This window comes from Muscardinus avellanarius (genome assembly GCF_963383645.1).
Source record: "Muscardinus avellanarius genome assembly, chromosome: 16".
Lineage (NCBI taxonomy): Eukaryota > Metazoa > Chordata > Mammalia > Rodentia > Gliridae > Muscardinus > Muscardinus avellanarius.
In genome coordinates, this window is record NC_137802.1 from 24910417 (window position 1) to 24924911 (window position 14495).

General features: G+C 56.8%; 2 protein-coding genes across 2 annotated transcripts; one reads left to right on the forward strand and one right to left on the reverse strand.

Moving 5' to 3' along the window:
• Positions 1-1601: 1601 nt before the first annotated feature.
• TP53I13 (tumor protein p53 inducible protein 13) lies at positions 1602-4948 on the reverse strand (the record flags this gene model as incomplete). The annotated part of the gene is given in 8 exon segments (XM_080712761.1): positions 1602-1714; positions 1807-2359; positions 2361-2365; positions 2437-2632; positions 2767-2895; positions 4416-4457; positions 4653-4721; positions 4877-4948. Coding segments are annotated over 8 exon segments (1179 nt in total).
• A 1253-nt stretch (positions 4949-6201) lies between these two features.
• On the forward strand, positions 6202-13571 carry ABHD15 (abhydrolase domain containing 15; the record flags this gene model as incomplete). The annotated part of the gene is made up of 2 exons (XM_080712753.1): positions 6202-7040; positions 13046-13571. The coding sequence occupies 2 exons, from the start codon at positions 6202-6204 to the stop codon at positions 13569-13571; spliced, it is 1365 nt and encodes a 454-aa protein (XP_080568879.1).
• Between the last annotated feature and the right edge of the window lie 924 nt (positions 13572-14495).

Sequence of the window (14495 nt, forward strand, 5' to 3'; positions counted from 1 at the left end):
GCATCCCTTCCTCCTTTCACACAGGGGTCTACAGGCATCACTCCCAGCCCTTGCCCTCCAGGGCACCCTCAGCAAAGGGTTGGACGGGGACACTCCACGTGGGGCAGCTCCCCTACTTGCACCCCACCCCATGAGCCAGCTGAGCCCTACTGGGGGCTGAGTGGGGGCACCCCTCCTTTGTACGTAACCTCTGTGGATGTCTCTGCCCCGTAGCCACCAGCCCCCTTGCTGCTTTCCTTTAATGCCAAACGGCCCCAACCCGAGTGCTGGGGTCCCCAGCAGCAAACACTGGAAGATCTTTTTTTCTCTCTCTCCTCCCACCTCTTAATTTTAACTTTGTGGTGACTGAGTGCCCCTGCGTGCCTGTGAGCATGTGGGCGGCAGTGCCGTTCCTGAGGCCTGGCCTGTCTGGAGCTTTGAGGGATGGCGGGACCAGAGTTGCCCCAGGTCTCCAACTGTGGTCCAGCCACCACCTCCTCTCATTGCTGCCTCCAATCACACTCTACAGACTTAAAAGGAAAACCACACCCCTCCATCTCTTCCCCTCCCTGTGGGGAGGGGAAAGTGCTGGCAGGCCAGAGGACTGAGCACCTGAGCCTGGGGCTGGCTCCCCGGGGTCCCGGACTCAGCTGGTGGCTGTGGAGCTGAGAGCCCCTCCCTGTAACCTCTGCGAGGCCAGTGCCCACCCTCACTCCTGCACCCTGGTGTCCTGCTTCCTGGAGGCGGAGACCTGGCTGCAGCCCAGGAAGACTGGAGAGGTGACTTCCCCACAGCCTCTCCCAGGGGCCAGGCCTACCCATGCAGTAATGGGTAGGCTGACTGTCAAGATGTGTGTCATGTACATTTGTATCAAGAATAAATAAGTGACCATGTACCTTGTCTGATGCTTGGGGTTGGAGCTGGAATTGGGCAGACCAGAGGGAGAGGCCAACCTGGAGGCACGTGGAGTAGATGGAGGCCTCCCTACTAGGAAGCTACTGTGTGGGAAATATACTTTGGGAAAGGAGCTCAGAATGATGTGTAGCCGACACTACCATCTCATACACTTCTAAAAGGCCAGGTGGCCTCTTTTTCTTTCTTTCTTTTTTTTCCTGCGGTACTGGGGATGGTACCCAGGGGCATTCTACCTCTGAGCTAACCCCAGCCCTATTTTTTATTCCTTATTTTGAAACAAGGTCCCACTGAGTTGCAAAGGGCCACACTAAGCAGCTGAGGCTGTCCGTGAACCGCGATCCTCCTGTCTCGGCCCCTTGAATGCCGGGACTGTAAGAGTGTGCCACCACACCCGGCTTCCCACCCTATTTTAGAAACAGCCAAGATGGCCTAGGGCCAGTTGTGTCTGTGACAGATGCAGATTCACCTCAGGGCTCTAGTAAAATAATTTAATTAGTAATTGGGAGTTTGGGCAAGGGAGAGAAAAAAAATTTCTCCTTGGCCGCCCCCTCCCACCAACACCTGGGTGGGGGGAGTCTCCGCAGCGCGCGGGCAAAGCCACTCCGTCTGCCGCCAGGGGGCGCCCCTGCGCTCGGCCACGTGGCAGAGGTCGCGGCCGCCCAGCGGGAGGAGGAGCCCGACGGCCACAGCCGCAGCGCTGGGGCCGGTCAATCGGAACTGTCCCCATCTGGGCCACTGTCCGGCGCGGGCGGGAGTAGGGGTCTCCGGCGGGAGCGCTGGAATCGGCGCGGGGGCATCAGCAGCCTGCGCTTCAACACAGCTACGGGCAGGGGTTCCGGGTCAGGGGCAGGGAAGCCATTGGGGCAGGCGCGCCAGGTGGGATGAGCGGTGGGCTGGGAGGCAACTTCTCACCAGCCACGGTGTCCTGGCTGTCCGCCGTGGGCCCCCAGTAGATGCTCTCGCCCCGACGGAAGTTTCGGTGTAGTCGCGTGCAGAGCGTGGCTAGAGTGAGCAGCACTAGCAGGAAGGTCAGGGCCATGGCGGCCCAGGCGGCCTCCTCTGTGCGCGGGGTGGGGCCCCGGGCGGCCCCGGGAGGCGCGGCGGCGCGAGGGGCTGGGGGAGCCGCCGCGCTAGGGCAGGCACACCCCCCTGGGCTGCCCTGCCCTTTGGATATCTGAACCTCAGTCTTGGAGCTGGCATTGCCTCCAGGTTGCCCAGACAGCAAGGGGCCAGCGGGTACAGATGGGACATTACCCCATTTGTCCTGCATTCCCAAAATGGGCTGCCCAGCCATTAAACTCCATGGGGAAGCAGAGGGAACCCTCGGACCTGAGGGAGTGGACTGAAGACCAAGGGCAGCCCGCAGCCCCCTCCTCTTGGCACCACTGGGGATGGGCTGCCTCGGCCCTCTAGATGTCGCCTCTGCCCCGGGAGGCCTCCAGCTCCGCAGAGCAAAGGCCAATGCCAGTGCCTAAAGGGAGAAGAGACAGTGGTCAGGCCTGCCCTGCTCAGACCACCACAAACCAGTCCTGGGCCTAGCACCCTGCACACATCCTCTCCTTTTCAGCCGCCTGCTGGGGGTTGGCACTGAGGGAATGGGCCCAGAAAGAGTGTTTGAGTAGAACCATACTTTCTTCCTCTGCTTCCTCCGTCCTCTCTTCTTTAGCCAGTGGGCAGCCCAGGCTGGCTCCACCCATGCCATCTCCAGGGCCATCCCCCATGCTGTCAGCACCAGCGGCTATGAAAAAGGAAACTGTCAGTGCTAAGACAGAAGTGGGAGCAAACAAGAGGACATGCCCCTGGAGTTCCCTCTCCCTGCACGTGAGGCTGCACCCTTCTGCCAGCACCAGCCTCCTTTCCTCAACCACGTACCCGGTCCTGAGTGAGGCTGGCATCGGGGGCGAGTGTGGGAGTAGGCACACACAGGTGGGCCAAGAGGGCAAGCTGGAGCTTCAGCCAGGGGTGGACACAGGGGTGGTAGAGGAAGGCCACAGCCTCAGCCTGGAGGAAAGGCACAGACAAGTTAAGCCAGGCCCAGAACCCCCAGAGAACCACAAGTTCTCCTGTCATGGGGACCACTACCAAGGGAGGCCCATGACCGTCAGATGGCCCTTCCACTTTCAGTGCCCAGGAAAGGGCAAAGGGTCCCGATTTTAACTCCCTCTCGTCTGAGTGTTTCTTTTACCATTCCTCTCCATCCGGTGCCACCACTCAAAGCCGAGCCTCTGCGTTCCTAAGACAGCATGCCTGGGTGACCCTGTTAGACTCAGAGCACACTGTCTGGTTTTTGTTTGTTTTGTACTAGGGATTGATCTCAGGGGTATTCTACCTCTGAGCTACACCCCCAGCCCTTACAAAGTAGCTGAGGCCGGCTGCAGACCTGCAATCTTCCTGTCTCAGCCTCCCAAGTACTGGGATTACAGGGATGCATCACCACGCCCAGCTTTAGACCACACTCTTTGGCTATATTTCTCTACATCTGCAATGATGACTCTACAGATCCCCAATCTAGACTGTGAGCATTCTCCAAATGAAGACCAAATCTTTTGTATATTGATCCAATTTATAGTAAAACTCACAAGAGTGTCCAAACACAATATACAAAGACAGGCAGACAGCTGGTGAACAATCTCAGGAGGGAAGGACTTCATCAGTCATTATTGAGTTAACTGGTGCTCGGCACTGCTAGGTGCTATAGGAGATGCCAAATGAACCCCTAGACTCTGCTTGCAGGGAATGTATATGCACCTCAGGGAAACAATGGATGCAAATGAAAACGCAAACTAATAAAATTCAAAATGGTCGTTAAATTTTAAGAGACAGGTCATGAACACAGCGGGAATTCAGGGGAGGAGGAAAAGCTGACTCAGCGGGCGCAGTGGCACATGCCTGTAATCCCAGTAACTTGGGAGCCTGAGATGGGAGGATCACAGGTTTATGGCCAGCCTCAGTTACTTAGTGAAGCCCTCCACAACTTAATGAGACCGTTTCCAATTAAAATTAAAAAATAGGCTGAGACTATAACTCAGAGGTTCAATCCCTGGGTTTAATCCAGTACCAAAAGGCCAGGCCAGGTATGGGGAATAAAGAACAAAGGCAAGGTGATGGGAGAGAGCCTAGCTATGGAGAGATCAATGAAGCTAATTTAACTAAGGCCTGAGAAGTCAAGCAGGGCAGCGTGACCAAGACAAAGGAGAAAGAGGGAGCTGCTGATGGGTTCTGAACGGTGAAAGCGCTGTCACGCTATCCACTGCTGCTCACAGGTAGCAACAGCACTGCTGCCTTCTCCCACGGAAAAGGCGCTCAGAACGTCAGGAGACCTCCCGGCCGCAGACACAGGGGACCTGGGGGAGGGTAGTTTTCAGAGGCCCGAGGCCGTGGCTCACTCTCCGCATGTCCTGGGATGGGGAGCTGGAAGCCCGGCCTCTTTCTGCAGGAAGTGGTAAGGAATCGGAGCAGGAGTGTGAAGCCTGCGAGGCCCTCAGCAGCAGACACCAAGGGCAGGCCCTGCATGTACTTACCTGCTCCGGCCTCACCGGGGTGTGGGTCACTCTTGGTAACACCTACACGTGGGGAAATGGAAGAGCGTGGAGCGGCTGGGACTCCGCGGGTGGGGGAGGGAGGGAGGAAAGCAGGCCCCGGCTGGGATGGAGAAGTTGGTGACTGAAGACAGGAACCGGCAGAGGTCCCCCTAGAGTGATCGTGGAGGGGGCCACCCCGGCACACGCGCCTCTCCCTCGGCCCGCCAGGGCGCCTACCGGTGGGGGCAGAGGCCAGACGCCCTCGGGACAGCGGGCCCCCGCCGCCTCCTCCGGCTCGGTCACCACCTGTGGGGCCAAGGCAGGGCCGGGCGTTGGCCTCAGCAGGGCCTGTCCTCGCCCGGCGCGGCGTGGGGGCCGCCTAGTCCTCTCCCGGCGCCACCCCGGCCAGGACGAACTTCTGGCAAAACGCTCTGAGATCCCGGGCCGCAGCGGCGCCTTACCTCGCTGAGCCCCAGGAGCCCCGCCGGGGCGGCCAGGAGCAGCAACTGGGGCAAAGGCGGAGGAGGCGCCATCCCAGCGGGGGCAGCGACCGCGCGCCGCCAGCCTGCCCGCGCCCCCGCGCGCCCACGTCGCCCCCGGCCGCCGCCCCCGCCCCGCCCCGCCCCGCCCCGCCCGGCAGCCCGCTCTGCGCACGCGCACTGCGCCCGAGGCCGGAAAAGTTGAGCGCGAGCGGCGGCCGAGCCTCGCGTCCTGGCCCGCAGCTCGGCCCGCGTCCGCGCCGCCTGCAGAGCCGCGCAGCGAGCGCAGCCATGTCCGGGTGGGATCCTGGAGCGGGGAGAGGCGGGAGCTAGGATCCCCGTGACTCGGGTGGCCCAGGCGGAGCGACTCGCACGCCTTACTGGAAAACCCGCCAAACACTGTGATTCGCAACTAGAAAAGGGCCGGAGTCGCGAAGTCCGAGCTGCGAGGGGCAGGGCCTGGGCTCCAGAGCTCCATTTCCAGCCCGAGCCCCAGGAGCCCCGGGGTCTCAGACCCCTCTCCCGGGCTCAGCGGGCTCGCTGTCCACCGTGCGCCTCCCCCGGCGCGGGCCAAAGGTGGCCTGAGGGACTCCGGCCCCCGAGGTGGGGGCGTCCTGGCCGGCCTCCCCGCCCGGGGCGCTTCGGGGTTCCGGGGGCCGGGCGGAGCGCGGGGGTGAGATGTGGAGCCTGAACTTCGCACCAGAGCGGGCGCGCTCGCGAGCGGCCCCCCCAGGGCCTTCCGAGGGCCGCGCCCCTCCAGGAATTGCCAAATGTTGAGTCGGTGAAGAAATCCGGTCTCCCCTGCCCCCGCCCCGGGCAGGGTGCAGGCGCCCTCCCTCCTCAACTTATTCTGGGGGCCTCGAGCTGTTTGCCCTGGGCGGGGGCTCTTCCAGGGGCGCGGAGTTGAGCCCTCCCCGGGGTCGCGGGGCAGCGCGCAGGAGGCGGCGGGGGAGGAGCAGTCCCCGCCGCCGACCCCTGGCCGGGATCGCGGCCGCCCGGGCCCTGGCCCTCGGTGTATTGCGCAGCGCGGGAGCCCTCGGGGCAGGGACAACACCGAGGTCAGGGGGCGCGGCGACGGCGGGGGCGGCGGTGCCAGACGCCGCGGGGGCGGCCGGCAGTCTACACCGCGCCCGCGGCGGCGCTTCCAGCTGCGGCTTCTCTGCGACGGCCCCGGGACCCCGGCCCCTGCCCGCCGCGGACTGGGCGGGGCGGCGGGGCGAGGGCGCCGCGGCCAGCGCGGTACAAAGGGCGGGGGCGGGGCGGGCGGCGGCGGCGGGACCCGGGGTGCTCGGCGCGGCCCGCTCGCCATGCCGCCCTGGGGCGCCGCCCTCGCGCTGCTCCTGGCCGCGCTCGCCCTGCTCGGGCTGCTCGCCCCCCGCCTGCGGCGCGCCCGGGCCGTCGGAGCGGGGCGGGAGGCGGCGGCCGGGGGCCCGGCGGGCGCGCTGGGCGGCCGGCGCGAGGCGCTGCCCGGCGGCTGCAGCCTGGTGTGCAAGCCGTCGGCGCTGGCCCAGTGCCTGCTGCGCGCCCTGCGCCGCTCGGCGGCGCTGCAGCCCGGCCCGCGGCCCTGGCTGTCGGGGCCCCACCTGCAGACCCTGCGCCACTTCGTCCTGCCCGCCGGGCCCGGGCACGAGCTGGCTCGCGAGTACCTGCAGCTGGCGGACGACGGGCTGGTGGCCCTGGACTGGGTGGTGGGCCCGGGCCCGCGGGGCCGCCGGGCCGCCAGCGCGGGGCCGCCCGCGGTGCTGCTGGTGGTCCCCAATGCGTGGGGGCGCCTCACGCGCAACGTGCTGGGGCTCTGCCTGCTCGCCCTGGAGCGCGGCTACTACCCGGTCATCTTCCACCGCCGCGGCCACCACGGCTGCCCGCTGGCCAGCCCCCGGCTCCAGCCTTTCGGGGACCCGTCGGATCTCAAGGAGGCCGTCACCTACATCCGCTTCCGACACCCCGCGGCGCCGCTGTTCGCCGTGAGCGAGGGCTCGGGCTCCGCGCTGCTGCTGTCCTACCTGGGGGAGTGCGGCTCCTCCAGCTACGTGACGGGCGCCGCCTGCATCTCGCCGGTGCTGCGCTGCCGCGAGTGGTTCGAGGCCGGCCTGCCCTGGCCCTACGAGCGCGGCTTCCTGCTGCAGCAGAAGATCGCCCTCAGCAGGTGGGTGTGCAGTGGGGGCCCGGGGCGCAGCGGGAGGGGACGGGGCAGGAGCCGGCGGGGAAACGAACAGGCGTGGCCCGGTTCGGACTCGGTTCTCACATTTTCCAAAGCCACCCAAACCCCGTAGGCCAGACCGACCCAGGAAAGCAGATTTCAAGGCCACGGACGGCCTCAGCATCGCTGACAGAGCCGGCTTCTGCTCTGGGCCCCATCGCCTCTCCCGGGCCCCAGGTGTCCTAGCAACTAAGCACCTGCCTGCAGCAAAGGCGCACCTCACACCTACCATTAGTGCAGAGATCCACAGGTCAGCAAAGGGGGCTCTGGAGCCAGCTGTGACTTATGACCAGGATGTTTACTTACAGTCTCTGAACCAGGAGGCGACAGAGGTAAAAAAAATATATATATGGCAGCATTTGATTTTTTAAGATTCTTTAGCCTTGACAAATGTCCCAGCTATATACTCAACGTTTCGTTTAAAATTGAAGCTGGAGCCGGGCCGAGACGAGGATCGCGGTTCGCAGACAGCCTTAGCAATTTAGTGAGACCCTGTTTCAAAATAAAAATACAAAACAGGGCAGGGGGTGTAGCTTGGAGGTCGAATGCCCCTGGGTTTCATCCCCAGACCTACGAAAAATAAATAAAAATGAAAGTAAAATTGAAGCTGGGCGTGATGGTGAACCCTTGAAATGTGAGCATTCATGAGGCTGAGACCAGAGGATTGAGGTTTGCGGACAGCCTCAGCTACTAAGTGAGGCCCTCTGCAATTTAGTGAGACCCTATTTCAAATAATAAATAATAATAAAATACAGGGCCGGAGGTGTAGCTCAGAGGTGGAATGCCCCTGGGTTCCACCCCCAGGCCCTAAAAAAAAATTTAAATTGAAAAAAACCCCACTTAGACAGATTTAAAAATGTTTTCCAAAAGGAGAACGATTTATCAGCAAGGTGACAGATGAGACTTTCACACTGAGTTCTGAGTGACATTCTCAGCCTTTCCCAAAAGATGGCAGAATGAGGTCAAAGGCATTACAGCAGCCAGTCATGTTGGCACATCCCTGTAATCTCAGTACCTGGGAAGCTGAGACAAGAGGATCTCAGGTCCTCAGCAATTTAGCAAGACCCTGTTTCAAAATTAAAAATAATAAAGATAGTAAAATGGGGCTGAGGGTATAGCTCAAAGATAGAATGCCCCTGAGTTCCATCTCCAGTACCAAAGAAAGAAAAAAAAAAAAGGCATTATGGTAACAGGGTAGTGTAACAAAAAGACCTGTTAGCCGGCATGGTGGCGCACACTTGTAATCCCAGCATTTGGGAGGCTGAGACAGGAAGATCTGGGTTCACAGACAACCTCAGCTACTAAGTAAGGCCCTCCCTATGAGACCCTGTTTCAAAATAAAGAGTAAAAAAGAGGACTAGGGGTTTAGCTCAGAGATAGAATACCCCTGGGTTCCATCCCCAGTACTGCAAAAAAAAAAAAATTTTTTTTAAAGACCTATAATATGGGGTCAGATTTGTTTAGGTTCAAATCCTGAATTTTCATAAGCTTAGCTTACCCCTTTGAGACTCATTTCTCCCTTCAGTTGAATGGAGTTAAATAATCACCTCCCCAAGGTGATTACAATAATTAAATTAAAAAAAGAAGACTGAAGGGCTGGCACTGAGTAGGTGTCCAGCGAGTGGTGGTGGCAATTGCTAGTCTTCCTCTCCCCATTTTGCCTCCTATTTTGAGAAGGTCAAACCCTGAGCTAAACAGCAGCTGAAAGGCTGCCATGGCAACCCAGAGGGCTGGCGCAGTGCAGGGGCGATGTGCTCTCATCCAGCTTAATTGCCACAGTATCTACTCCAAAATTACCATCCCCACGGCCAGCCCTGGGCACCACTTGGAGGGCAGGGTAAGGGAGGTGCAGAGGAAGGCTCTGCTTTTAGGAACTGCTTTTCTTTCTTTCTTTCCTTACTTACTTACTTACTTACTTACTTACTTATTTTTGCAACACTGGGGATTGAACCCAGGGACATTTAACCTCCAAGCTACACTCCCAGCCCCATTTTTTATTCCTTTTTTTTGTTTGTTTTTGTGGCACTTGGGGGTGGAACCCAGGGGCTTTTCTACCTCCGGGCTATACTCCCAGACCTATTTTATATTTTATTTGGAAATAGGGTCTCACTAAATTGCTGAGAGCCTCACTAAGTAGCTGAGGCTGGCTTTGAACCTGCACGATCCTCCTGTCTCAGCCTCCCAAGCGCTGGGATTACAAGTGTACACGTGTGCACCACCACGCCGGGCTTATTCTTTTGTGGGTTTTTTTTTTTTTTTTTTGGTGGTACTGGGGTTCCTGGAAACCCTTCTACCTACAGGCTACACTCCCAGTCCTATTTTTATATTTTTTATTTGGAAACAGGGTCTCTTAAGCCAGCGAGGCTGGCTTCAAACCTGCACGATCCTCCTGTCTCTGCTTCCCAAGCATGAGGATTACAAGCGTGCGCCACTATGCCTGGCTTATTCTTTTTTTTTTGAACCCCCAGGGGCATTCGACCTCTGAGCTACACTCCCTGCCCTATTTTTTATTCTTTATTTTGAAACCGGGTCGCCGGGCATGGTGGCGCACGTTTGCAATCCCAGCATTTGGGAGGCTGAGAATGGAGGATCACAGTTCATGGACAGCGTCAGCTACTTAGTGAGGCCATCCGCAACTCAGTGAGACCCGGTTTCAAAATAAAGAATAAAAAATTAGGCAGGGGGTGTAGCTTGGAGGTCAAATGCCACTGGGTTCCATCCCCAGGCCCACACAAAAAATAAATAAATAAAAGAAACCGGGTCTCACTGAGTTGTAGAGGGCCCACTAAGTAGCTGAGGCTGTCCGTGAACTTCGATCCTCCAGGTCTCAGTCTCCCAAATACTGGGATTACAAGCGTGCACCACCATGCCCGGCTCAATTTTTTATTCTTTATTTTGAAACAGGGTCTCACTGAGTTGCAGAGGGCCTCACTAAGTAGCTGAGGCTGTCCGTAAACTGCAGTCCTCCGGTCTCAGCCTCCCAAATGCTGGGATAACAGTATGCGCCACCACACCTAGCTTTATTATTTTATCTTATTTTATTTTATTTTGTGGTACTGGGGTGGAACCCAGGGGCTTTTCTACCTCCAGGCTATACTCCCAGACCTATTTTATACTTTATTTGCTTGGCCAGCTTGATTTTTTAGATTGAAAACACATAGCTGGGGGTGGTGGTGCATGCTTGTAATCCCTGTACTTGGGAAGCTGAGACAGGAGGATCCAGGTTTGCAGCTAGCCTCAGCTGCTTAGTGAGGCCCTCTGCAACTCAGAACCTGTTTCAAAATAAAGAACAAAAGAATAAGGTTGGGGTGTAGCTTGGAGGTCGAATGCCCCTGGGTTCCATCCCCAGTACCACAAAACAAACAAACAAAAACATGAGGCAAGTGTCTTTCAATGTTTGCGTCAGACACATGTCTAAATTCAACTGGTGAGGGTAGATTAATTCACTCAGAGGACTTCACTGCCTATCCTGCCTCCTTGTTAGGAAATCCCTCCCTCCCTCCAGGAGCTGGAAAAAGCAATAGTATGCCGGGCGTGGTGGCGCACGCTTGTAATCCCCTTGCTTGGGAGGCTGAGACAGGAGGATCGAGCAGGTTCGAAGCCAGCCTCGGCTGGTTTAAGAGACCCTGTCTCCAAATTCCAAATAAAATATAAAATAGGTATGGGAGTGTAGCCTGGAGGTAGAAGGCCCCTGGGTTCCATCCCCAGTACCACCAAAAAAAAAAAAAAAAAAGGCAATAGTATCCCTGTTGCCCAAAGTGGTTGCTCTCAGGCCTCAGTTTGACCCAGTAAATACATTCCTACTTTCTTTGCCACTCAGCCATCTCTAGGAATACCTGTTCCAGATGAACCAGGTCATCATCATGATGGCATGTTAGCATGAAAATATAAAAACAACTAATGTGTAAAACTGGGATGAGCTGGGGGAGGGATGTCACATGCTGATTTGGACAGTCTAAGCTGGAGAGAGCTTCCAGGAGTGGTACAGGAGGTTCCCTGGAGAGGGCCAGAAGTTAAAGTTAGGAGAAAAGCTGTCTTTATAAATCAGCAGTGGCAAAGTCAAATGCTGCCCCGAGCTGGGCGTGGTGGCACTCGCTTGTAATCCCAGCACTTGGGAGGCTGAGACAGGTGGATCACAGGTTCAAAGCCAGCCTCAGCTACTTAGTGAGGCTCTTAGTAACTTTCTGAGACACTGTTTACAAATAAAAAAATAAAATAGGGTTAGAATGGAGCTCAAAGTACTGCTTTGAATATTTGTAACTGGGATTATAGGCATGTACCACCAAAATGGATTTTTTTGTGTGTGTGTGGTACTGGGAGTGGTGGAACCCAAGGGCATTCTACCTGCAAGCTACACCCACAGCCCTATTTCTTTTTTTTTTTTTTATTCTTTATTTTGAAACCGGGGCTCACTGAGTTGCAAAGGGCCTCACTAAATACCGGAGGCTGTCTGCTAAAATTTAGCCGGGTGTGGTGGTGCACGCTTGTAATCCCAGCATTTGGGAGTCTGAGACAGGAGGACCATGGTTTGCGGACAGCCTCAGCTACTTAGTGAGGCCCTCCGCAACTTAGCGAGACCCTGTTTCAAAATAAAGAATAAAAAATAGGGCAGGGAGTGTAGTTCAGAGGTTTAATGCCCCAGGGTTCCATCTCCAGACCCTCATAAATAAATACATAATTAAATAATAGGGCTGGAGTATAGCTCGGGGGTACAATGCCCCTGAGTTCTATCCCTAGTACCAAATAAAAAATAAAAAGTAGGGCTGAGAGTGTAGTTTGGAGATAGAATGCCCTTGGGTTCAACCCCCAGTACTGCAAATAAATAAATAAAATAGGGCTGGAGGTATGATGCAAAGGTAGAATGCGTCTGGGTTCAATCCCCAGTACCACAAAACAAGCAAACATACAATAAATAAGTAAGCAAGCACAATGCAGCCCAGAGCTGCAGGCTGCTCCTCTGCAAATTCCGCTTTTTTTTTTTTTTGGTGGTACTGGGGATGGAACACAGAGGCCTTCTACCTCCGGGCTACACTCCCAGACCTATTTTATATTTTATTTGGAAACAGGATCTTACTAAGTAGCTGAGGCTGGCTTTGAACCTGCGCGATCCTCCTGTCTCAGCCTCCCAAGCGCAGGGATTACAAGCGTGCGCCACCACGCCCGGCTTCCGCTTTTTTTTTTTTTTATATGACTTTTTTGTAGTAGTGGGGATGGAACCCAGGGCATTCTACCTCTGAGTTTATTATTTATTTTTTGAAACAGGGTCTCACTGAGTTGCAAGGGGCCTCACTATCTGAGGCTGTCCTCTAACTGCTATCCTCCAGTCTCCACCTCCGAATGCTGGGATTGCAAGACCATGCCCAGCCTTTGCAGATTTCGCTTTCAATTGGTGTCCCATTCTTCTCTCCCACCATCCTTGTTTTTCTTTTTCTTTCTTCCTTCCTTTCTTTCTTTCTTTCTTTTTCGGGTCTGGGAATAGAACCCAGGGCATTCGACCTCCGAGCTACACCTCCTGCCCTATTTTTTATTCTTTATTTTGAAACAGGGTCTCACTGAGTTGCAGAGGGCCTCACTAAGTAACTGAGGCTGGCTGTGAACTAGATCCTCTGGTCTCAGCCTCCTGAATGCTGGGATTACAAGCGTGCGCCACCATGCCCGACATTCATTTTTGATACATCCATTTTGTGTGATGTATATTCTTTCTTTTATTTTTTGTGGTATTGGGGATGGAGCCCAGGGGCATTGTACCTCCAAGGTACACCCCCAGTCCTATTCAGTCTTTTTTATTTTTTGAAACAGGGTCTCACTTAGTTGCAGAGGGCCTCACTGAGTAGCTGAGGCTGTCCATGAACCGCCATCCTCTGGTCTCAGCCTCCGGAATGCTGGGATTACAAGCGTGCGCCACCACGCCTGGCTCCACCATCCCCATTTCATTTCATTTCTGCTGCCAGGTATGCCACGGCCCTGGAAGACACCGTGGACACCAGCAAGCTGTTCGGGAGCCGTTCCCTGCGAGAGTTTGAGGAGACCCTCTTCTGCCACACCAAGAGTCTCCCCATCAGCTGGGACACCTACTGGGACCGCAACGACCCGCTCCGGGACGTGGACGAGGCGGCCGTGCCCGTGCTGTGCATCTGCAGCGCCGACGACCCTGTGTGCGGGCCCCCTGAGCACACCCTGCCCGCCGAGCTCTTCCACAGCAACCCTTACTTCTTCCTGCTGCTCAGCCGCCACGGAGGCCACTGCGGCTTCCTGCGCCAGGACCCCTTGCCGGCCTGGAGCCACGAGGTCATCTTGGAGTCCTTCCGGGCCTTGACTGAGTTCTTCCGAACGGAAGAGAGGATGAAGGGCCTAAGCAGGCGCCGGGCTTCGTTCCTGGGGGGCCGGCGTCGCGGGGGGGCCCTGCAGAGGCGGGAGGGCTCTTCCTCCTCCAGTCTTGAGGGGACCTTCAGCTGGAAGCGATCGTACACCAGGTGAGACCTGACGAAGAAGCCCGGGTCCTGCAAGAAGAACAGAGTTGGGTATGGCGGAGGACAGTGAGGACTCCGGCGGGGTGGGAGCACCAGCTCTGCACGGGATTCTGCCTTTCTTCTCTGAACTGGTCTGTGGACAGGGGTGGACCTTGCAGCCAGCCTGCGATCGCACCCTGAGTAGAGTTCCTGCCCAGGCCCTGTGAGACATTCCTGCTCTTCGTGGCCCTCCTGTCACCCGCTAAAGAGTAGCACCTCTTAAAGTCCATGGACTCTGCTCTCTTCCTGGCCATGACGCCTGGGAAGATGGGTTGGTATGTGTCGCCGGGAGGCTCCGTCTCACATGAATAATCAGTTCCCTGACTCTGGTACTTGAGCTGGAGCCACTTGGTGTCGCAAGGACAGGATGTTGTGTCTTGTCCCCTTTCCCTCCTGTGCTGTGTGGTTGTGGCTCTGCTCTGTCTTTTTGCATAAGCAGCAGTGGAAGTAGCTACCAGACCGCCGCTTTGTTGGTTGGCCTGTGTCTGAGAAGGCGGCAGAGGCAGGAAGTGCTGTGTCCAGACGGGCTTGGTGAGGGCAGAACTAGGGTGTCGTCCCTGGCTACTCGGCCAGTCTCTGCTGGGAATAGGGGTGCATTGGGATCCAGCCTAGGACCCCAGGCCCAAAATACCCTTGGAGCAGTAGGAAGTGCTCGGCCCCCTCTGGCCGAAGGGCTCTGCTAGATCAGGGTTTAAGAACCCAGACTCACTGGGCATGGTGGCTCACACTCGTAATCCCAGTACTTGGGAGGCTGAGGCAGGAGGACTGCCAAGTTTGCAGCTAGCCTCAGCTACTTAGTGAGACCCTATTGCAAAATAAAATAATAAAATAGGGCTGGGGGTATAGCTCAGAGGTAGAATGCCTCTGGCTTCAAGCCCCAATAACAGAAAAA